Source organism: Phaethon aethereus (assembly GCF_964289735.1).
Source record: "Phaethon aethereus genome assembly, chromosome: 5".
In the NCBI taxonomy this organism is placed as follows: Eukaryota; Metazoa; Chordata; class Aves; order Phaethontiformes; family Phaethontidae; genus Phaethon; species Phaethon aethereus.
In genome coordinates, this window is record NC_138579.1 from 6,224,905 (window position 1) to 6,250,365 (window position 25,461).

At 47.3% G+C, this 25,461-nt stretch overlaps 1 protein-coding gene across 1 annotated transcript in view; it reads right to left on the minus strand.

The window, feature by feature from the left end:
* ARMH4 (armadillo like helical domain containing 4) overlaps positions 1 to 25,461 on the minus strand; it is a 63,792-nt gene that overhangs the window by 25,363 nt on the left and 12,968 nt on the right. Inside the window, exon 4 of the mRNA XM_082000861.1 lies at positions 19,352 to 19,597. Coding sequence (XP_081856987.1) covers positions 19,352 to 19,597 — 246 coding nt within the window. The remainder of the gene's footprint in view (positions 1 to 19,351; positions 19,598 to 25,461) is intronic.

Consider the following 25,461-nt stretch of genomic DNA (forward strand, 5'->3'; position numbering starts at 1 on the left):
GGCTCCGGCCGCCTTTTGCACTGTATGAGTGATGAAGAGAAGATGCCGCCCAGAAGGGATCTGGGCACCAGGAGCACTGGCGAGTGCCCTGGGGAAGTTACTTCATGTCTCTGAGTCTCAGCTCCCCAAATGCAGAAGAGGGTTAATGAGATCAGCCACCTTTGAGAAGCATCTTACACAAGACCTGTTCTGCAGAGGGAGCTGGACGCTTACTTGTAGAGCTGTCCCTGGAGCTGCACAATGAGGATAATTATTCAGATCTTCTATTTCTAAAGAAGGCGGTGTTTCGCAAGCAATGGAAAATGATAATGTGTTGTTTGCCATAAATGCAGTAATTATATCTAAAACTCTTCATTAACATGGAAATGACAAATAACAAATTAGAATCAAGCATCTACAATTAGGCTAAAAACCATGGTAATTTGTTATTCTTTGCAAGAAATCATTTTTCACATCGTTTACTGTGAATGAGGTCTCATTATGTAATGAAATTTAGCTCTTCCACTACTTTTCAGCTTTGCAGCTTTATTAATTGCACTCACAACAGTTCTCTAATATAAGCAAGCAGTGTTATCTTCATCTATTGCCTGGAAATCCAAACCTGAAAGCACCAACGGGATGTATTTACAGCCAAATGGAGGCAGGAAGACCCTAAGCCAGTGAAGAAAGCACGGGCAAAATCTGCAAGTATCTTTAGCACGGATATAATTCTGTTCCAGCTGAGTAGAAGAATTTGCATGTCACCACGAAGAGGTTCAGACCAGTGCTGAGTTCTTCTGCCAACCTCACTCAAAGTCCTATTCTACTGTCATAACAAAAATTATCTCCATGACACTTCCCATTCAGTTAATAGCAAAGCTTCTTAATGAAAGTTGGGCCATGAGGCAATCAGCGTTTAAAGCCGGTGGGTATTTCTCGGTAATAATGACTCAGACACCTGATGGCGATCAAACCAAAATGGTTTCACTGAGCCTGTACTAGCTGAGGATACAGCAAGTCTGACGACAGAAACTCTCCTAGGAGGCAGAACGTGACAGTCCGATGCTGGGCTATCCAAATGAAGGAGCCACAAGTATATCTGGTAGACAAAAGGTGGAGAAGGCAGCTGCCTTTGTAGCTTGCATGAGGGGAAATGGCTGATCTCAAACACTTCCACGCTGAAAAGTCTCTGAAGGGGAATGCTTTGAAGGAGAGGAGGAATTTTGATTACTGGCTAGATCGGCAACTTCAGGGTACGCGCCGTGATAGGACCTGACTTGCTTTGTTCCGCATGAGGCCAAATCGATCCCCACAACAAACAAATGTGGTTCCCTGGGGCTGATGGTATAAAACCATACCGGTGGGACTCAGCACTGCACAGCAAACTGGTACAGTGCCTGGCCATCACCTGCAACTCCTGGTTCCTCCTCAGATTTCATCTATGCCCTGGAGAGGTGCCCTGGCTTGAGAGAGGAGAGTCCGAACCAAGCACCAGCCCTACCTCCACATCCCTCTGGCCTTGTACCTTCAATTTAGGTCCTCAAATACTAAGTTTAATTGCTATGGAGTGGCAAATCCAGGGCTGCAGAGAAGCAAAACCTCCCTTTCCTCTGCAACACCTATTAACCTATTATGGGTGAGACTTTACAGACAAATGAATATCCCAAATCTTGTTGAAGTTTGCTGCCACCCACTGAACCTTGTAAAATCAACCCTAGACAAGCTCTGCATGGTGCTGCAAATGAAAGGGTTAATTTATCCTCAGATCGCCTGTTACTTGCATTTTCCATTTATTTCACATATGGCAGAGAGCACCGATCCTGCTCAGCAGAGAAGGCTAGATTAACGTCTGCGTGACTTCAGTCTCCGTGGGGTTTGCTGCTGCCACCAAGCACCCACACCCGGTGCTGCGGCATTCTCCATCCCAATCCTTCCGCTCAGGAATGAATGGATCTGGTGTTTCTTCAAGCAGATTGAGGTAATCTGTAACAATTTACTTACACTGAAAGGGGATTACGTTGACTGGAACTGCTCAGAGACCACTCTCTGATTAGGATAGTGATACGATGTGGCTCTAAGAAGACGTTTTAGAATATGAGTATCTCTGAATAAACTCCTGATTCTGCTGCCATCATCTGTTCAAATAATGAAGAAATGATTTGACATGCAAGAACCTTCACAAAATTATCTGGATAAAGCTTCAGAGCTTAATCCTCTTTCAAAGTAGCAGCAAATGTTTATTATCTAAATGCTGATGGCCACTCTGTACTGCTTAGCTTCCAAAGCCCATGAAATGGGCCAGAAAGTTTTCTGTTGACTTGACAAGTGTTGTATGGATATGTACGTATGTTCCTCTTCCTCGAGGAAGAGAAACCCTGCGGAGACAGACATACAAAGAAGGCAGGGACAAGCCCCAAGGAAGGAACAGGCAGAGGACACTTTTTAGACACTTTAAACTCTTTTTGCAGTGGCCTGATCACACTGTGGTTTTAAAGGACAGTAGATTCACTGAAGAACTGAATCCATATGTACAGGCTTTCCAACCATACACAATCTCATTTCTTCGTGATGACCACCTCTCTGCAGCTTGACTTGACCCTTACGTGTCAGCAGAGCAATGCCACAGCCTCTCTCCTCCATGGCCCCGGGCACCAGGCAGGAGTCATTCACCCCGTACTGACCAGCTGCTTTGTGCCCACCAGGTGAGACACACAACAAGGTCAGAGCTCAAAGGGAGCCTCCCTCAAGACCCATGCCCAGCTGTGGGGCAGCCAACTCCTCCTGAGACCTCCAGGTTCTTGCCAGGTGATGGGGTGTGCCGGGCTACATGCTCCATCATGCAAGAAACTCATTTGGACCCCAGGCAAACGGGGAGATGGGAGATCTTAGACCAAAGTCACTGCGGGCAACTCTGACCTCCAGTCTGGAAGGTTTATAGGACACAGCTCACAAGGGAAGAGGATGCAACAAAGGTCAAAAAAGGCAAGTAGAAGCAGCAGGAGAAGGCACTATGAAATATTTAGAGACCTTTGCCAGGGTTTGATATCTCCCGGACTGCAGATAAATCTCCATGTTGCATGCAAAAAGTAATCAGCCTGGAGAAGGACACAAACATTTCAACAGACTTCAAGCAGAGGGCTGGTTGCTTATCTTCCAACAGGTCTTGCAAAATCTTCCAAACAAGTCAGTGAGCAAGCTCTAATCTCAAAGGCAATGTTAATAGCCTTCCCAGAGAAGGAAATTGTTATCCAACAGCATGTTTCAGAAATACACAAAGCCAAGAAAAGGTTGGGAACCAGAAGTTTCCTTTGACTGTTTTGAAAATATCACACACAGTCCATCGGTCAGGAGAGTGCTGTGCCAGAATAAACTGCATTTTTTTAGTTTATATCCATGAAGGTTCTGCACAGGGAATCCCCTGGGGAAAGGCTGCCTTTTCCACAGCACAAACAAAACCTCTACGGGCCACCGAAAGTCTGCAATTCTTTGTAGGTACAGAGAATGGTTAAACTGCAAAGTACTTCCAAAATTTAGTCCTAAACATGGAAGATAAATTACTGACCTTATCCTAGAAGGCTGTGAATTGGTTGACAGATTTAGGTAATTAATGACCAAGTCTAGCTAGGAGTTTGATCGACGGACCACATCACAACATCCCGATTTATACATCTGTCCCTTGACTGAGAAATGCTACTTGTCCACATTTACTTGAACTCAAAGGAATACAGGAGAAGTTTCACTTTGAAAGTCCATTTCTAAGAGATAACAAACAGATCTACCAAAGCCAAAGGAGCAACAAAGCACACATTTCCATATGAGCTGTTGGACCCATAACCCAGGCAGCTTTGGGAATCCACAGGCAATTTATGCATACAAAAAAATTTCCATTCTGGTATCTATGAACAGCAAACAAGACCCTGCGAAACAGAGCAAAGCAAACCTATCTGGTGCCTTGCTGAAAATGCCATTACTTTCTGTGCTATTGCACCAGCTTTTCTGCATTGAAGACTTAAGATAAGATCCCTCCTGTGCTGCAAGCGGGAAATGAACTCAGCCCAGCAGCGACAACAACTGCAGGGCAGACCGGCCGCAAAAGAAAATGGGCAGAGTCCTCAGCAAGCGAAGGGGACGACGTAAACTTACACTGACACCCGTACTCAGCTGCTTGTCTTTGGTCCCTGAGTTAAATTATCAACGAGGTCACGCCTCTGATTTCAGTATAAAAATGTTTTATGGAGAGTCTGGTGAATCTGAAAGACACCGTGCAGATAAGCACCTTGGGAGGTACCGTTACCTACTGAGCCACATCTCCCTGCCGGTGCACAGAACCGGACAGTGTCCGGGGTTTCTGCCCCTGGCATATGGTTAAGGGCTGCAGGGAGAAGCTGGTGCTGAAGGAAGAGGATGTAAGAACGGCTGCACTAGATCAGCTTAGCCTGCATACCATCTCTGAAGGCAGATGCTCACAGAAAAGCCTAAATGCAGGGCAAACACACGGTTGATACTTCCCTGCCTCACTCTCCAGGCAGCGGCAATTTACGGCTGACCCAGGGGTCACAGCTTTCCTCTTTAGCAGGCTTCAATACATAATTTTGTCTCAGCAACTGTCAACATTTTGTTTATGAGCAAAATAAAATAAAGAGAGGAAGAGAAGGAATTTCTTGTTAATTTTTTCCATTACTGTGACAGCTGAAAGGCCATCTGAGATGACACACTCATGATAAATGCTCTACAAGTATGTAAAGAGAGACAGTATCTACTCAAAAGAACCTAAATGAATAAACCACCACAGCAGCGTCGATATTATCCCGTCTATGAACACCAGGACTCAGGACAGGTAAGTGATCTTCTCAAGGACACACGAAAAAAAGCGGCACTTCCAGTAATTACATAGATGAGGAGACCAGGCTCCGCTTACAGCCAGTCCAGGCCAGACCAAAGGTCTGGCTGGCTTAGTAAGGCTGACAGTGGCCAACAGCAAAAGCTCATGAACGGGGCGATCGCACAGCGACGCTGCCCTTACACACCCTGCTGGCACCCGGTGCCTTGCGCCTCAGAGACCCGTGGAGCCGGACGCAGGTTGAAAGATAGGGACAGATTCTTCCTCTGTGAAATTGCCTACCCAAACGGAAAAGCTGTGCCACAAGCTGTGGCATCCTCGGGACAGGCGTTCTCTCGCAGTTAGGGTGCTCTGAGCGAAGTCTCACATCATTTGTCATGAACCTGCCTCCTCCTGCCTGTTCCACGTGATGCTCCCCAGGGCTGGTACCAGGGGACAATCACTCGCTGTTCCGCTGCTCAACAACTCCTCTGATTTTACCAGCCATGGTCAAGGTCTGTGTAGTCATTCCTTGCACAGAATGCCATTAATCCTCTGGTTTTTCTTGTTGTTTTATCCTTCTGGTTATTCTTTCGTTATCCTTCTTCTTCCACATACCTTTTCCAAATCCACTGTATCCTTTCCCAGACGGGCAGGATGGCACTGAGTATTTAGGGTCAAAATGATGGCTGTTACTTTTCTCTCTGTTCCTTCGTTCCCCCACATCCCACCAGACCACTGTTCCTAATGTATCATCCTCCCCTTCCTCTCATAAGGATTTAGAGCAGAGGATTTGATTTAATTTCTACAGACTCCCCAGATCACCATCCAAATTCACCCTCTTACGATGACAGGACTAACCATAAAAATAACTCTCAGCCTAAATTTCCCCCTGGAACCTGAGTGGTCCCAGGCTTTTCTCCAGGATCTCTTTCGGAAACGTTATCTACAGTTTCCTACTCACCTGGGCATAAATAAGTCCTGTTTTGTTCCACGACTCAGCAGGGATATTTACTCTGAGCATTCACACCCACCCACCCCAAGTGACTGTGAAGAAAACCTCTGCATTGCTACCCGTGGCCCGGGACAGGGTAGGATGGGTCCAGCTGGGAACCCTACTAGCAAAGTCTGGTTTTAAGCAGCGCGGAGCAGAGCAGCTCAGCTGGCAGGTCACCGGGAGGGACTCCCACACCCCCAGCAGCACTCGGGTAGCTGCAGACCTCTCCTGGCTCGTCCCGGCGGGGTGAGGACAAGGGGACAGTCCTGCCCACCCACCCTACGTACTGTACCCGGCGTCGCTGTCGGCAGGAACGCGTGGTCTCCTTTGGGCTGTCCGGGGGAGCGGGAGAGCCCGAGGGAGCTCTGCTACCCTGGAGAAACCGGGGCAGAACGGCGTGAATAGCTCCGTCGCGGCCTCTCGGTGAGCAAGGCAGGCATGGCCCTAACCCCTGCTGCACCGACCACCACGTCGCAGGGTGCTGCAAACAGCAACCCAGCTTCCAGCCGGGCTCCGGAGCACTCATGCCTGGTTTGTAAACCTTTCTTCTTATCCTCAAGCGGAACGAGGCCGCACCACAGAAATACTGAATCCACAGCACAGTTCTCTGAGCAGCTGTTGGTATCTTCGGGATAGGATACAAGAGCGGACACTATAATGGATGTCTTGAAGCAAATTGAGAATATATTAAGAATTAAGAGTCCCACTGTTTTTTAAACCCTCATATTCATCTTCAGAGTCCACACAGTAGTGAATAATCAAACCTTAATAACTAATCATTGCTTCTGTCAATTAGTACTGCTTATGCAGTGTCCCAGGAGCTCCCACCGGCTGCCGTGACAGCTCCGGGAGACATCCCCAGGGACAGGATCCCCTGCAGTGCCCTGGGAAGGAGCCACATGGCTGCATCCCAAACCCAGTGCTGCCCCAGAGGCATTTCTGTGCGCTCGGTGCTGTCAGAGCCTGCCTGCAGCCAGGCCAGCACCTCCTCCTGCACAGGGGTGATCTACCATGGCTTGAGACATTAAACCTGGGCCAAAATTAACCACTGGACCTTTTGCTCTGAGCTTGTCAGGATGCAAAGTTTGAAGTCAAACGTGAGGAGCCAGTGACACAGCCCCACTAAGCGTGAAGCAAAATGGTACCCAGTCCTGGAGAAGGGTCTTCACAGACCTCGTAGCATCTCCAAGGTTGTGGGACAAGAGGCTCCACCAGAGCAGTCACCAGAACTGATGCTCAGTTTTTGTAGCTGGGGTTCTGACTTTATCTGCTCCATTAAGATATGCACCTCAGCAAAAAATGCTCCTGGCTTGCCTCTGTCTAGTTAAATTACCTTTCTGCCTCTCCTGCTCCACACTGCAGTTGTACTGAAGCATTCAACGTGTGGCTGAACGAGGCTGACTCACCATGGACTCACCGCAAACGGTGACTTAAGAGGTCATCACAAAATACCTGAGCCACAAAGACCAGCCACAGGCACATTCCCAGCCGACGGAAAACGTAAGGTTCTCTGACCTAGCTCAGCTCATCTGGCTGTGGCCAGGCAATGGCACATCACCTTGAGGTCGCTGCAGACTAAGCCCACATGCAGAAGCAGCTACCGTGCTTCAGCTGATGCTCTGTAACTTGACATATGCCTGAGGCATAAGACCACACGAGTCTCCAAGGAAGGCTGCAATCAGGAACGCATTTGCTGGCTACAATAAATACAGTGAAGGGTATAAAACTATGCAGCTGCATTTTGTCTGGCAAAGAAACCCACCTCCAGCCTGGATGTTACACAGCTGTACACGTTTACAGGCAGTAGATGTCTGTTGGAGGACTATATCTTCACCCGCTAAACCCCAAAGCATCTTCTAAATCAATAACATATTATTTGCACTTAATAAAATCTAGCCTTCAAAAACAGCACTCACAGGAAGATGTTCTGGCTACGGGAGAGCACATATAACCAGAAAGCATTGCTTCATTGAGGCTGTTCATTTGGGTCTAATGCTATAATCAACCCTCTACTCATCAGTCCCTGCAACCAAAACTAGAAAGAGACTGTAGTTAACCAGTTCTTACAGATACAAAAAATAACAAAACCCAAGAGGAAGATATTTTCTTTAAAGAATATTTATACTGAACCCTATCTTACCATTTTCCAGAACTTGCTTATGGACAGTTGCAAGGAAAGCCAGAACTGAGCAGGACAAAGTAACTGCCCCCCAAGGCTTACTCACGGGAAGAAACGGCTTCTGCCTGGACTGGAAGGGCAGACGCCAAGATCTCTCCTCAATCCTAAACCAAAGCACACGCTCAAGTCTGCATTTGGGGATAGCTGTGTTGAAAGTGAACAAAATCAGGGCAACTCAAGGGGAGTAGTCCTATGCCAGGTCAATGGAGCGGTATGGGGAAGACATCGAAGGGCCGTCGAAATCCTCCACTGGTGTCAGACCTGTCCTCAAGCATGCGAAGAGAAACGCCAGCATAACTCGCACGTGCAGCAAAAGTGCAGAAGGACCATCACACGACGCCACACGTGCCAGAGCTGGGTTCCTGACGGGGACCTCGGAGCATCATTCGGATCGCCTCGGCATGGGCATCGATAAGCTGGTATGACGGATACAATAGCACATCCAACTTCTGGGGATAGCGACAGGAGCGCAGCACGTGACGCCGCTAAACAAAATGGGGGGTCCCCTGGGGACACACGTTGTGGCTGCAGAACGGGTGGCCAGGAAGATGGAGCTCAGCCCCAGTGATTGCACTGAGCCCCTTGCTAAAAACAAGCACAAGCCTGAGCATCCACTACCGCAAAACTGGACTGTGCAAACACCCAAGGGAGTAAATCAGCCTGAGCGGTCAGAGGGGAACAGGGGGGATGTGGGGAAAGCAGCCTAGAAGAGGCATAAAACTGGAGAAGCTCTTGGCCTCGCTTCACATTAATAAAGCCTTCAGGTGCAGATGGCATTGCTGGTATATTAAAATAAATGATAGGCTATCGGGGAACAACCTTGATGAAACCCTTTATTACATCCCAAGCTTGGATGAGGCTGTCATTAGACTTATTCAAAAACAAGGCCAAAAGAAAGAAAGTAAAAAGCGAAAGCCCCTAGTAATTCTCACCGTATCGACCCCTCTCTGTGATTAATGCTGATACCCAGCATTTTTGCAAAACAACAGTTGCTGGAGGTTTGAGGTAATTATTTTATTGTCAATCAAAATCTAAAGCAATTTACTTATTTCCAATACGTGTTCCTAACTCACTCTCAGGCAGGGCAGGATTTATATGTGTATCAAGAGAGCATCCTTCCAGGAAGGAACATGGATCTCCTTTGACACTCAAGTGATCTTAATTTGAGCAAACACCAGAGGAGAGGTAGGTTTAGCATCAGTCATTTGTGGTTTGCACTGCCCAACCAGAGAGAAAGCGTATCTATATTCTCATTAGAAAGGAATATTTTAAAACTATCTTCCCAATAAATTACCCTCTCTCTCCCCGCTACTCATTGCAATGAGCTCTTTACCTCTATTTGTTTCTTACTGGCTCTGCAACGGAGCCAACATTTTAACCCAAAAGATCAGCTTCTGACACAAATCCTCAGAAGGACGGAGGCAATTCATGGCCAATGAACCTTCACAATCCCACTTTCCTTTTTTTTTTTTGAGGGCTGAAATGCCATGAAAACAGAAAGAGCTTCTGCACCGTAGAATAGATCACTATTAGAAAATAAATGTGATTTCTCCAACATAAGGACAAGTCTCTTTTTAGATGGCAAAGGCCACCCAGACTAATACATAAAGGAAAAATTAATAACTCTCACCCAAGGAAAGCTACTGCCCTGCCTGTGTCCTTCAATCAAGCTAAGCGATTACTAAAATCCAAAGCGAGAGAGGGCTGAAAACGATCTCCTCTGTCTAAATGGAGCCACGTTTTCTGACACATATAAACTGAAGGATAGAAGAAGAGGCAAAGCACACTGAGATGTGAAACATGTGTATGCTGAAATTGCAGACGTGAAAAAAAAAAGGATTACTGCAGATTAAAAAGAGAGTGAAGGCACTACAATTTATATTACAGTAGGGCTGACAGACAGCGGGACAGACAGACAGTGCCAAGGCAGCTGACAGTCTAGAAAGATGCCTGCCTCGCCGCGCTGTGCAGAAACCCAGACGGTGCTTGGTTAGCAGATGCAGTCCAGCCTTCGCAGCACGGAGTTCTGCGCAGACTAATGGACCCTATCCTTTAATCCAGGCAAAAAAACAAGATAAATTACTTGGAGCAGCAAATGCCAAGCCGTGCTCCAAGGCAGACGCATCCTAACTCTAAAGGCTGTAGCTAACGGGTGGATAGAGCCAGACAACTGGAGCAGGTCAAAGACGCTCAGCCATGGGCTTGAGTTTTCCAACTTTGCTTTCTTGGGCCAACAAGAGCAACTGGAGGCGCAGGCAGAAAGCCTGTTAGAAGGGGCACCCCTGTGCTGGGACAGCCCAGGAGCTTGGTGCTGCTGCGGGCTGCCTTTCCGTGCTCCCCAGCAAGCCGAGAAGGGTGAATTTGCTCAGCTGCAGTCTGCCAGGCAAATTGTAGGTCACCAGTGGCCCAGACTCCAGTTCCATTCAGCAAAGCTTCCCTAACACCCTCCACACACAAACATCACTCAAGGCTAAGGCTCCCCTGCCCCAAGCTGGGGAGGCAGCCGTTTCCACCACAGAAGCCGTCGCTCCCTCCCTCTTGGTATTTCAGGAGATTTTTGCATGGCAGGGTAGCGAGGACTAGGGCATGCAGCAATGACAGTAGCCCTCAGGCTTGGGTTCATACATGACTCCTACCATCCATTAGAAACATCCCCCAGTCAGCTAGACCTCAGCTGGGACCTCTCATACCAACCATGTCAGCCATGGTGTCCACTGACTCCTCTCTCCTCCCACAAACCGGCAAACAATTTCTCCGTGGCTTCACACCGCCTCACTCCCAACTGAAGAAAAAGAGGCAGAAATAAATACTATGGATGGGCAGGACCTCTTCATTCCCACCAGCAACAGCCAGTAACCCCAGCTTAACCTCTTGTCTGATGGGATCCCATTTTCTTTGCGGGCAGGGAGAGGGAAGGCAGAGCCAAGCCCAAGCAAATGCCTCCAAATCTGTCCCCAGCTCCTGGAGGTGGCACTTAAGGGCTGGTAACAAATGGGTTTAGCCAGTCTTCCTCTGACACAGGTTTAACTAGACACATAAACCTTGTGGAGAGGCTGCTATTTCAAAGTAAGGTACCTGAGGATGTTATAGTGCTGCTGTTTCTTGATATGCTCCACCAAAAATGTCAGGCTAAAATATCAGCACAAGTTTCCTGATGGAGGTTTCCTGATGTGAGGGACACACCTCAAGCAACAGCTTTAGTTCACCTATTTCTGATAGCTGCTTGCTTTCAGAGCTGGGTATCACCAAAACACGCTCCAATCTTCTGTTTAACTCATCGCTGTTCTCTCGGTCTAGATTTCTGCTTCGAGGACAAGAGTTGAGGTACTTCCAAGAGAAAGGACGTGGCTGCAACACACTAGTGGTTCGTGCTCCGTGGCTGGAAACTCGTCGTCCCCATTCACAGCAGAACAGGCTCGCTGTCAGCTTCTCCCATTTAAAACACCTGGGCCTCATTTGCAAGGGCACGGCAGTCTTGTGCTGGGTGGAAAATGGGAAGATCGGGGTGGTCGGTCAGGACCGTGGCCCCAGACTTGTCCAAGTTCCACGTCTCTTGGAAGGTCGCGTCATCCAAGGTCCCAGCGCGAGGCACAGGGCTGCTTCTCGCCGCGCTGCAGAGCACGTGTGGGACGGGTCTGCGAGGCTTGTTACCTCGTCCGGCTTCAGAGCAGGAGTCGGAGGAGGCCAGGTCGAAGAAAGAAGCAATAATAAGAGGGGAAAGACACACAGTCCCCAAAGCACCTTAGGATACAATCTGATGAAAGGAAAAAGCCACCTGCAATGTGAACTGTTCCCTTCTGGGAGCTGCTCGGTCATTACAATAGCGCACGTCACACCGAGCTGCCAGAGAAGTTTGTTATCGTTTACAGGTATTGAGATACAAAATCTCCTTTGACAAGGCAAACCTGATTAAATATGAGTCTGCTCCAGGAATAAGAGGCAGTCATGAACAATCTCTTAAAACAGTTTAAAAAGAAGCCGTTCCAAACAAAGTACACATCCCTCACGAGGAACAGAAACTCCATTTAGGCACAGACTGATGATGGGAGCTCTACTGCTGCCTCGGAGAGGGAAGGGGAGCTAGCAAGGAACATATGCAACTGTATGAATTATTTGGAGCACCCAGGAAGACAGGAAAAATAATCATCTATATTACTGAGACTGATCATTTTGGTCTGCAGCCGTCTGGAACACGGACCTTGCATGGCCAACACTTCGCGCAACAAAACTCCCATAAACACGGGGCAAAGCTACAGAGGCAGGCAGCGGCAGTTCGAACAGGTCGGGAAGAAAAATTTGCTGGCTCCGCTCCTGATCCTGGCTCCAGCCAGCATCTCTCACCTGGGATTTCTACAGACTCAGTCCCTTTCTTGGGATGGTGACTCCACCTCGTCAGTGCTTTTTGTGTGATCCTTTGCTCCCTTTCCAGGGAGAAACGCAGTTGCGCACATCATTCCGCCAGCAAGAGGACGGAAATGCCCAAGCAGTAATTTCATTCACCTTGTTCAAATCCCTACCCTGCTAAATGCTCCCGCACGAAACCGGTGGGGTCGCTTGGCCTCTCTGTGCTTTCGCTTGCCACCCTCTAAAAACCCTTTCCAGGGTAATGAAGAAGATAAATGCATTAAAGATTAAAAGGCACTCTGATGTTCCCATAACGCGAGCTGTAAGAGTGCTTAAAATAGATCCATTTTGGGCAGCAATTAAAGAACATACTACTAACTTCTGAGTCTCAGCTTCTGTCTTCCTAATGCTGGTTATTTTTGCCCATAAAAGCATTAATTCCAGCTTCCTGTAAAAATGACATTTCAAATATTCATCATCTTCCACTACTCTGCCTCTGTCGCTCTGCCTTACTGTCATTAACCAGTGGCATACGTTACATGGTTTATGCAGTATAATTTGTGACCACAGATCTGCAATACAGCTATTTTCTCTGTAACTAATGACTCAGAGCTGCAAATATTTTTTTTATCCATTAGAAAAAAAAATTGCATTCCAAAAGTGTGTTTATTATGCAAGTGCCTTGTCATTACCTAAGTGAGAGAGTTATATGACCTTCTATTATTGTAAGAACTAAGATCCTAAACACAAAAATACATGAAACGCAGTCATGGTATGTATTTCGGAAACTGCATGTTGAGAATTACATTGTCACACTTCATAACTTCTTTCTAAACTCTGCCTTTTTTAATATCTTTAATTCCCATCTACAAAGATAGTCCAAACTCCACTGTGTACAATATCCCCAAGGGTAGATGGAAACCAATAAAGGATGCTGGGGAACCAGGCAACTCAGGTGACTTCTTACAAGCTACTGCATAATCACGTAGCCCTGCAATATGGTATTGCCATTGCCACGAACAGGGGGATATGAACAACACACCAACGGTCAGTTAAAGAAATGTAGACCTGGACAAAAATGGGTTTAGGGTAAACAGAAAAACCAAAAAAAATAGTATCTAACATACATAAAAGCCACCATATATAGCAAATTCAGATGTAATATGGAACTGCAGATCACTGAAGAAAGAGCAAGGTGCAAAAGCATGCTAGCAAACATACAAAAATGACTTCAACTGGACCCTAAAGTGAGGAGGAAGAAACGACCAATGTGAACACCGTATTCCTCCTGGCAAAGGACTCCAGATGGTGATGACCGACCACAAAACCCTGAATGAAACCACCAGCCTCAGGATCCGCAGAACCAAGGACGAGCCTAACACCAGGATAAAGCACCAAAACTAAGGAATGTGTGTGTCACAATCCTAACTACATTATTATTTCTTTTCCTTTAATAGTTAGATCTGGACTAATAATGATTAGATTTAATATTTCAATTATATTAGCAATAAATTTTGGGGTTTATACATATATGAGGTGTGCCTTCTCTGTACCCATAAAACAAGATTTTGAGCGTAACAATGGAGTTTCCTCTGTTAAGGTTTATGGTTCAAATCAGTCTCTCCTCTGTTTACTGCTGTTATCTAATATTAGTGGTGGCCTAGGATAAGCAACTTGTGGTTTCAGTTGACATCTTAAAGAACCAAAGTCCACCATAATGAAGTCTGCTTAGACAACTTGAGCCGTACATTCAAAACATCACAACCCTATATGACTCAAGATGAAAATGTCATTGTCACTCCAAACAACTCCATATGTTTTGAATGCACAAAGCAAACTACTGCATGCCCCAAAGCAGCAAAATTAAAAGGCTTAGTAAATTGCCCTAGACCTCCTGCTGCTACTTTACTATGGATACCAGGAGTTCTTCATCTTGGGACATGGACAATAGGCAAGCACTATGGCATTAACAAATAGCTTGGGAGCCTGGGGAACGCTAAGTTCCCACACCAGTTCAAGCTAAGTCACTATGATTTGGCTCATGGTCTGTAAAATAAGGACTCTCACAGACACTGGGAGAACAAATACTCTTAAGAAGTGGGAGAAGAGCACAGTCACAGTAGCCATCACCAACACAGAAGTAGAGGGCCTTGATCTCCATGGAGGTGTACAACAAAGACCATCTACTTTAACATTCATGAGGAAAAACTAAAGGACCCAGAAACTGTTCTCCAGGTTTGAACTGATCTAAACCAACTGCATTTCTTCTTGTAATGTATAAACACTTAATCACAAAAGAGGTAGCAGGGAAAAATTATATATTTTTATTCATTTCAGAAAGACCATGTTTCCTGCCCTCTGATGCTCTCCAAACAGTTAGTGTTCGCCTACCACACACCACCTACATATAAATCAAGAAACAAGCAGAGAAAGGTCAAAGTCATCTCACACACAATGCAGAGAGGTCCCAAAGTACTGCCGTGTCCTTCACTGGTGACCTCTGAAGACAAAGCACTTGAACAGGACACCAAAAGAGATCTCAAAGCATATTCAGACCTTCCTTCTCCAGAGCTGCAGGCCATCAGAATTGCTTTTGGAGAATCAAATTCTATTTTATAAAGGCATAGATGATATCATCTTTTGCTTTACTTTTTGTCTAAATACTGCTGGTTAGAGAGTCAGCTGATGGACCATAAAACTGACAGCCCCATTACTGGCGCATATAAATTGCTTTTGCTCAGCTGGAGTTAATGTAGGACCATCTGACTTCCCAGAATTGACATTTTTAATGATTCTGTTTCTCCAGCACTTTCTCACTGACCACTACAAAAATCCAAACTGTCTCCTGCTCTGCTAAGCTGTTTGTGGATCAAGTCACTTGTTCTCAAGGGATTTGCAGCATGTCAGCCATCAGACCAAGCAAACTCAATAACTGACCTGAGAATAGCTACTCCAATACTTCTGGGCTCTTCTGTACCATAGATTTTAGTGTTAAATGTCAAAATTCTGAAGGCCAGAGGACAGGTGCATCCCCAGGAGAAGGACCTATGTGCAAAGTATTTGGAAGATGGAAAATGTCAAGTGTAAAAGTTTGGAGCTTAGTCGGTGTACCCTCATCTCATACTGCGTTGGGTACTGTTATCTTTCTTCAGGTCTTCCCTTCCTATGCCGTATCCCGGGTCAAGCAGAACAACTTCCCCCTCTAAACCATATTTCACTTGCACAAAATCGGAAATTCTTCACATCTCAGCACTATGTGGCGAAGGAAGGGAAGCGCAGAGCTCTCCCCTGGGATGCCCGAAGGCGCACGCCGTCGGCTGAGGCGGGGGAGCACCGTGCCCCTGACCCAGCCGCATCCCGAAGAACTGCAGCGTCTCCTCCTGGGGAACCCCCCCTCCAGGGGCTGCGTCTGGGGATGTCCAGTGGTTACGAAGCCATCTTAAAATTAAAGTCAAGTTAATTTTAGCTTTAGAAGAAAAGCACTTAAAGGAAATGGTTTTCAAAGAGGTAACTTTCGATAAAAAGGACTTAGAGAAAAAGGGTTTCAAAGAGATACAGTCCATGCACTTCTCCAGCATATCTAAAGCTTTACGAGCCCTTCATGGTGAATCTGGTCTCTCCGGGCACTCCAGCAGCACAATGTGGGCAGCTCTTCTGGCCTCCTGCCAGGTTTGGGGGATTTCTTTTGTTCTTAACAATCCACCTCCTGACAACACAAGCTACACATTTTTTCACCCTTCCTGTTCTCCCTAACACACCCCACAAAGAAACGTGTAACTAGAACCAGGTATGGACACAGGTAGGGACACAGCAGTAGCCCAGCATGTGCCCTCACACCCAGGGCCAGGGAACCGGGGCAGAAGCTCCCACCTGGCGCAAGCCGGGAAGCGGGAAGGGCTGCACTACTTGCAGCAGCATCTCGGGCAAGAGGAGCCCAGCACCGCCACAGACAGTATCTCCCATTCCCCACGCGCTCCCGGCTAACAAGCCTTTCGGACGCCCGTATTCAGCTCCTTGCTTGGCCTCAGATTTTGCATGAGCTCATGCAAGACCTTGGTTTTCTTTGTGCCTCTGTCTAAAACATAAATAATTTCCCTTTGTCTTAGGAGCATTGTGGGCATCAGCACATTGTAGATGGGGAAGGAAGCAATATCAAAGAGCCATTAAGGTTGTCTAGACAGAAAAAGAATAAATGGCTCTTTACATAAGTGTTTACCTGGTGCAGTAAGAGGGGTGAGTCACAAGCAGAGAGACTGATCCCACCGCAGCCCCTTTTTTCTCCTGCAACACCACTGCACAGAAGTCCCCTTTAACTCCTAAAGATGAACTCAGCTCAGCCACAGCCTCATCTTCTCCCTCACAGCAGCTTGCACAAGCTGCAACAGCTTCAAAATAAAAGGCAATCTGAACTACTTGGATCTGGTGACATGTAGCCCAGCCAGGCATTTCCAGAGAACGCAGAAATTCACCTCCACCCAGTCCTTGGGTGCCCGGACTTGGCGCTCTGCAGCTGACCCAGCTTGACAGACTTCACAGGAGGCTTCTTCAATTTACATGAGGGTCAATAAAACATAAGTCAGGGAGAAAAATCCTGCCTTTTGCCACGCAGTCAATTTATTCCATGTCTGAAATTTTTGGAAAGACAGCCTTTCCAAGGTCTAAGAAAGAGAGAAGGTGGTGGAGGATGAAGGCTGCAGGACAATACAATATTAAAGATCAGAACCTGAACCGGGCCCGTTTGTTCAGAAGGTCTCTGGAAGAGATACTGCAAAGTGCATCCTCCAGCATGGCTCTCTGCCGAGGGCAAGAACCCTTCATAATAGATGCTATCATGCAAGGAGCGTTAAAGCTACATCTTGTTTCATAGCCCAGGTCTGCTTATTTTTTGTGCATGATTATTACACCCCCTCCAACCAGACACGCTTACTGCACACCAGGGCCAGCTTCAGCCTCTGGTCACTGCTTTCTCACCTGCCTCATTTACCAGCACATCTGATCGGCATCTCCCACCGTGAGCCTCTTCCTCCAGCAGCCGTGACTCCAGTTCAGACCTGCATCAGCTGTGACCAGAGGTGCACCCAATGCCTTATGCAGAACAACCTCCTCCTTCGTAGCCCCAAAGTTCATGGCAACAGCCGATATGGTATAGAACAGCGTCTTCAGCAGACTCCAGGCACCCTTCCAGACAAATGAACATTGCCCCCAGTGCCTGACCCTGCACCCCACCCTGGGAACAGAGCTCCTGTCAAACCCCTCCGGGGATCCAAACCAGATGACATTGCAGCAGGCACCCTAGCTGGGGACGGTTAAAGAACCCTTTAACCTTTTGACGGTTATCAAGAACCCTGAAGAGGTATCAGCACTATCTTCCCCCACGTTGCACAACATGATGCCTGGTGTGTGGGGACACACCTCAGAGTTTGCAAAACGCTGCCTCTCTTGAACACATTACAAACACCAGCACCCTTAGCCAGGATTGACTAGTTCAGAGGCAAAGCTCTGCCAAGCCATCCATCCTGGTACTGAATCAGGCAAATATCTTTAGATGATTAACAGCTTAATGCTACCTTCTCACTACTGCTAGCAGTCATACAGAGCTCACCGAGCAAGCCAACTGCACCCCTGAGTGCCAAAAATATGCTGCTCCTCTCCTGTTTTCTCTTGGGGCACCACAAAGATCCTGCACCAAGGAAACGAGTAAGATGAGAACACAAAGCTGCTGATGCGACTCTCATCACAACCCTATGTTACTTATGCTTTTATTCCAAGCCCTGTCATGTACCTCTGTAATCTGGCTTACCAAAGCCAACCAGAAAGCCTTAAAGACTTAGAATTATTCCCTTCACACAGCTCCTGTCCACTCTGATGGGATAAGAGGACACGTCAAATGGATCTGACACGGAAACCATCCAATATGAAGTTTTTCAAGTACGAGTTAGTGGGACAGGGAGATGTCAGACCTGATGCAAACTCCATCTGCCCTCCCACGGAGTTCTTGAAATAGTCTCTTTGACTCGATTCAAAGGAAGATAACAACACTAAAGCAGGCTAGAAACAGCATTACAGGGGAAGAACCGCCAGGTTAAATCAGAATGAAACATCCAGGGGAAGCAATAGTTCTTATAACACAACATATAGAAGAGTTTTGGGTTTTCTTTATTCGATGAGCCCCTCAAAACAGCTAGTTCTCTAACAGTCAGACACAGAGACTTTCTGTATAGATGTGGTTCAGCTCCCACCAATTCACCTAAAAGGTTCCCACGGCTTTTGATGGGGCTTGGCTTGGAAATTGAGTGTGCTTGAAAACGATCCCAGTGCCCCCAGCCAAGCTGGGCAAGTTCCCTTCTAAACTCTGCCTTGTCTCACACCAGCTTTGGCTTGCATCAGATGGACACCACACACATAAACACTGATAAGCTACTCCTAGGTGGAATAAATTAGTCCAGCCATAAAACACAGAACCTATACGTACAGCGGGAATAAACTGTATAAAGATGTATAGGGGCCTTGCAGGTTTGTCTTGCTTAAGGCTGCCCCCACAGAGTCCCATGGCTGGACCATACACACCTTAAAAATGCCAGAAAAGTGGCACTCACAGGAATGCTGCTGAAGTAGCAAATGGGCTGACGAGCAACTACCCACCTACCCTGCTTGCTTTGTCCTCACAGGTCGCATATTCCCTGCACCAACCCATTTCATGCAAAGGGCCCTGAAATTTCCCCCCACCTAAGAAGTATTTATTTGTGGACCCTCAGAGCAAGACAACACTAAGCTCTGGGAATGAAGGAGCATGTCTGGAGTATTCAGAGCAGCTCTCCCCCAAATGAAAACTCAGGTCATGCTGCCTGGGATCCATCCCAGTTCAACCAGTTGTTAATGGGAGATGGGATTTCCTCAGAAATGAACCCGCTCTGTGTTTAGCTTGAGATCCAACCCGTGAGACTCCCCGGCACGAGGGGCTGTCCCATGCAAAGTGAAGAGCAGGAGACATGTCCTCTGTAAGGCCAAAGGAAGAAAGGGCTTTATATCTTACCCAGACCCTGGTTCTGCTGCTCCCACTCGATGGTGTCAGGAACCTGGTAGGACACCCCGGCCAGCTGGGCCACAGGGTTTTCCAGGCCGGCTATGGGCTCCTGCGAGGTCTCGCCTGGAAGTGTGAAACCTGGCAGCTCAGTGTCACCCTCCATGCTTTCATCCATCGAATCTATGTCTTTGTCCTCCTCATCTTCTTCTTCCTCCTCTTCTTCCTCCTCCTCCTCTTCATCCTCTTCCTCACCCTCTGGCCAGGGAGACATAAAAGCAACATCAGGAAAGATCCCATAAGACAGAAGATTCATACATCTCTATAGGTGAGCACAAAGACAGCCAGAGGATACTGCTTCTCTAAAGGCAGACCAGTTGAATGAACTTCTGCCTGTTTTCTAACGGGAAAGACACCCAAAGAGGTTAATTTGGAAGAGCTCGCCACCATTTGAAGTTGCTAAGTAACAATGAGATGTTGTCTTAGACTGTCAAACGCATTAGTGGGAAATACTGTTATTTTGCTTCCTAATAATGGAGTACAAACAAGCACGCGCTGTGTACAAATACCTGAGGATATATAACCATAGCGCTCTCATCAACTAATTTCAGCTCAAGTGAGAACTATTTCCCTGATTCCCAGTCTTGGAGACAGCAGTAAGTTGGTCCTATTTTTAATTTTTATTAAGCTCTAGAAAAGGATGCTTAGACTTATAACAGCCCCTCCTCCAGAAAAAGCGTCTCGCTTTGGCGCACGCTGGCGGATCGGCTCCCGAGCACGGGAGAGCAGCGGTGATGGCAGTGATGCTCAGCAGGTGTGAACCAGCGCTCCTGTCACAACGGATGTACACCAGACAAAGGTATGACCCAGGAAGACTTAACTCAGTACTGCAAAGAAGGCAGCGCAGCCAACACTTCACGTGAGAGCAGGTAAATGTGACGCTGAGGAAATCCCTGTGGGTTCTCCCCTAAGGCAGGTACCCCATCTTATTCCAAAGCTGACTGTACTGTTAACATACGGAGAGAGAAATGTTCTGAACCACAACTAGCTGCAGATGCTGAAGAAAGACTAGAGCAGGGCACACACAGAGCCAGTCTTCTGACAGCCTCTCTTCCCAGCTTTTTGTTATCAAAGACTCAAGGACTTTCTGAGCCCAAATTTTCATCTCGGAGCTACCCACCGTGAAAAGACAGTACCTGGAATAATGACAGGCTTTGAATTTCTGACGGTTAGTTTTTTCAAAAACGAAAACTAAAACGTAATATTTATGCACTTTATCTAATTTAGAAGCAGCTCTGCTCAGCCCTGCAAAAAAACTCCCTCCTGATGTAGTCAGACTGGGAGAGCCCATCACCCTGCGTCTGAGCAGCTGGCTTAGCCATGGGGCCTAAGACCATGTTAAAAACTAACAATCTAGCCAAATCAACATTTGTTATCTAGATATCCCTTCATTTCTGTTGGAGTTTTACCTCCTATAGGTTACAGACACTGCAGTAAGATGGAGCAGCTGAGGCAGGACCCTGAGGGGCTGCACACACCATACGTGCTGCAAGGGGAGCCGGTGATGCTTCATTCTTCTCCCTCCCGCTGTGGGATGCAATGCCACAAAACACCCAAGAAGCAAACTGGGGAACTTTGGGGAAGCGATTTAGGCGGTGGCTTTTTGACTTAAATTAGTCGGGGCGGGGGGAGCTGGCCTCCTTCCTTCGGCCTCTGCTCCGCAGACTGGAATACCTAGAGAAATCGGTGCGCATTTTAAAACCACAGCATTCACTGTGCTGTTACATGGCATCTTCCTTCCTCCTAATTCAAGGATTTGCTTTAAAACACTGCCTTTTTTTTCCAGCTCACCAGACTAGACGATCCCACTTGCCACCTTTCAGTTCCAGCTCTGCATTTCATACAAATGAGCCGCTGTTTGAATTTAGCTGCATCACCCTGCATCATCAGCACCTGGAAAGGAACGATCGCTCCTGCAAACAATTACACTACACCGAGCATCTAAAGGAGCTTTACTGGGATGTAGTTAGTCCCTTAAATTCCTGTTACATTTTATAGGCAGTTTCTATCTTATAACGTACCCGTCATTCGAAATCAACTTAAGAATTTTCTCTATCAAACCGCATGTTTTCATACAAAATACACAGCTTCTGCAAACCTGAGAATGGCACCTGGAGAGCGCTTGCAGGAAACCTGCAAAGACAAGTTGTTGTAAGTCTTTTGCCTCTACTGAGAGCAACGCAGCTATAAACATTTCCAAACTTTAATAGCAAAGACACTAAACAGCTAGCACACCGGAGAGGAGGAACACGAACAGAGGTTTTCCCTACACGGACTAGGTGAAAAAGCAGCCAAGAAAAAACAGGGATCAGATATTTAGACACCCGCCAGGATTTAGTTTTGAAGCAGCAGCTAGCCATCTCTGTACCTCCAAAGTCTAGCAGGCAGCCAAGCTGAACACCCGAACTGAAAGTGCCAAGACTAGTTATCACATCTGATCATCACCAAGCTACATCAATCATCACGCAGCCACAGCATAAAGATATGAATAATGTGGTCCTTGCAGCACAACCGCTGCGAGGGGAAAAGAAGAGGCTCTTAACTTCTCCTCCTCCTCCTCTCTAGCTCATTCTCACTTCTGAAAACAGCTTTTTAACCCCCCATCCCAAAATGCCAAGAGCCTGCCTTGCTGCAAGGTGCAGTGCAGAGCACCACTTGGTGGTCACAAGGAGGAAGCTACACTTCCAAAAAACCCACAAACTCCACAAATGTGGGATTTCAGAAGCCGAGGTGCAGCAGGGGCCCGGACTGAAAGCAGCGAGGACTGAAAGCACGAAGCCCACCCAGCAGATTCAGAAGGCGTTTGCTTTTTCACGTGCCTTTGCAGCCCATTGTGAAACATTTTGCGTATCGTGCTTACATACGCCCTTCAGTTTTGGCTGAGGTTCATCTTGCAAAAGCAGCAAGATAAACATACTATGAAACGGTAGCGTCTCATGGTCAAGGCAAGTCTCCAACCAAAGCAATTGCAAGTATTGAGTTCTCTTGGGCACAGATGTGAATCTGTCCAAATCGGGCATTCACCTAGAGCCCAGCTACAGGAGCACTTCCGAACATCTGACAGAGGTCACAAGTGCCCCTTGCTTGCTGAAGCAGGCAGGAACACAGCACCTATAGCAGCTTCTGCTGCGAGCCACGCTTGCTCTATAGATCTTCATATATTACGTATAAGCGGATTTTGTTATTCCGTTTGCACGCACCGAATCCTGGTTCTTGCTTGCAACATGCCATGTGGATCTACCAAATAGGGATGGTATCCTGTCCCCTCTCCCGGTGACACCGGGCGACTTCAGCACCGAAAAACTTACAGTCCAAGCAGACGTTCGTATTTTCTACTGCAGTTAGGGTAATGCAAGAATAGTCTAGGGCAGAGTTAGAGACTCATCTCCAAGAGTGAAGGAATCCAAAATCTGCCACTCTGACAGACTAAATAAGCACTGCATTCTGTAACGTAGGCTCTGCTTCACCTTCACTGAAACAGGAAAGAAAAAAAATCAAGACACTTAACAGCTCCCTGCTGTGACAGCAGTACAACCTAAGAAAGATGCAAGCAGCAGGAATCCCCAGGAAAATGAGATTCCCAGTTCACATGTCAAAGATTTTAGTTTTGAGGGACTTGACAACCTTGTAACGGGCATTCAAATCTCAGGTTTGGAGAAGCTATAGAAGAGCACCAACAAGTCTGAGACAAAATAACGAATTTTTGGCAGAGTTTTTGGGGGTTTCCAGCTTTATTAATGGTCACCAGAAATGGCCACGATTGGGCTTTACCATGGGGCTCCGGACTGATCCATTAGCAACATTGGCAATATCCATAGGACGGGATTTGCTATTTCAAGGTGGCGAAAGCTCCTTGTGCTTACTTCAAAAAAAGGTTTTCCACTACAAAAACATACATATCCATTATGACTTTTGCAGCTCAGCAAAGAGAAACGAGACCACCTCACACCTCCTTCACGAGGCATTTCCCTGACCCAGCAGGAACCCACAACCAGCGGTGTCTGAAGCAGCTGGGCAACAGCCAGCATCCCACAAGTAAAAGCCTCATCCCGCAATGGCAGCAGGGCCCTCGCACATCAACTGCAAAGAGGGACGTTGACCCCTCCAGACCATCCCATGCTGCAGGAACGGGGATCACAGGGCCAGCTCTTCCTCCTGGCACCTCAAAGTGCCAACAGCCCATTCTTCATAGATGGCTTCTGTTGGACTTTGTGCTTCTCTACAGGCTTCACACAGCTGCAGAAAGCCACGCTCCTCCCAAGCAGGAGGGAATGCAAATTACTCGCAACGCTGGTGTTTGCGCAGGCAGCGGCTGCAAGCCCACGCCGTGGGGAGCAGCAGCAGCAAGGCACTCGGCACAGCGCTTGGTGCGAACACCACCACCAGGAACGTGCTATGAAGGGGCTGCGGCAGCAATGAAGAAAGTTTTTTTTTGGTATAATGGCATGTAATGAGCTGGAGCTGAAGCCACTGTTGTCATAACCTTGCTGAAGGCCCCAGAGTTACATTGGGGCCTGTGTTTTCAGTTGAGGAAACCTTCACCGAAGAGGAATGTTTCTATCTTTAGACAGTTTCCATTAATGTTTGCAAATGTTTTTACTCCTCAGAAGATTCAAGAAACCAGCATTTGGCAGGTTTAGTGCACATGAGAAATAGCTTGCTGTGCCCTGAGCTGCAAGAGTCTCTCATTCGAAGGTGATAGATTCACAAGGGGTTGCAGGACAAAACCTGGAGTTCTCATTTTCTCTGTCCTTTCCCTTCCCAGCTTCCCTCACACCAAACTCGGAGGACAATGATGTCTAGACAGTAACGCTGAGCATTGCTGTGCTTCATAATAGTCTAAGCTGTCACTTTATACGGTCCTCAGCACCGTAGGGTCTGAATGCCTAGGAGCACCTGATGAGTGCCAAGTAAGTTGCGATAACCAGCAGCCAGCGCTAATTGGTTTCCAGTGGCAAGCCCACTCTTTGCATGACTTCAGGGAGATGCAGTATGCCAAAACCCCTCTGGTACAAGCACTGAGCAAAGGCTCCCGTGAGCCGAGCGACGGCTGCAGAGCACGCAGATCTAGCACCAACCGGCACAACGTGCCCATGAAGGAAAGGAGAGTGCTATGGAACATGATGACACCCACCTGCGCTGGGACACACACTTGAGCAAAATTTTACTTTTCAAGAAGTTTCTTTTCCTCCCCTGTGTACTGGATCCACTTACAGGGGAAAAGGGCAGCAGGGGCAGACTGAAGTGTCTCGTCCACCATGCACCTCATAGCTTATCTTCTACTCCCTTCCACTTCATACCCATATGGCAGCATTAGGCCTAGGTCACCCATGTGTGCACACAGTACAGGAAGCAGAGGCGTGTAAATAAGGACAGGATTAGGGATGGGGGTCTATGACTACCTTCCCGTGCCAGAAGGGAAGGAAGAGGCATTAGGAAGTCTCTGCCAAACGCTTTCTTCCAGTGAGGTTCATTTTCTGCATTGCTTTTACAACTACAGCTGACTGTCAAGGCAAGAAGGCCTTTCTAGGACAACTCTTTCATTATTTATCTGCTGCTTTCACATGATCAGTAATAATGTCACCATCCGACGTCTCCAAAATGCTGCCAAGAACAATCACTTGAGACAGCCTGGAAGGAGACGGCTGCTAGGAACATAGATGGGCTCTCGTCATACACAGTCAGCTTTCTGGGCAGAGTACTGTGTTGTCATGGGTCAAGATACCCAAGCAAGCAGTGGGCACAGAAGCTATGCAAAAATAATCAGGGTAATACCCCCATACCACCGAGTTCAGCTAAACGTTCACTGCAAAGCTATCCAGGGTATTTGCGGACCACGTCGCATGAACCTCTTTGCTCTAGAAGGGGAGTCAAATCAAGCATGGCCTCTCGTGGGAGGTATCAGCATCTGGCCTCTTGCACAGAGCCAAGGAAAGGGACTATTGGGAAGCACACGTCTGCTGGGTGGGATCCAAAAGAGAAGAGAAATTACATGTCCAAAGCTTTTCTGTAACAGAGGAAAAACCTTGCCCCATCTAGGAGAGAGAAGAGACCCCGGGTAG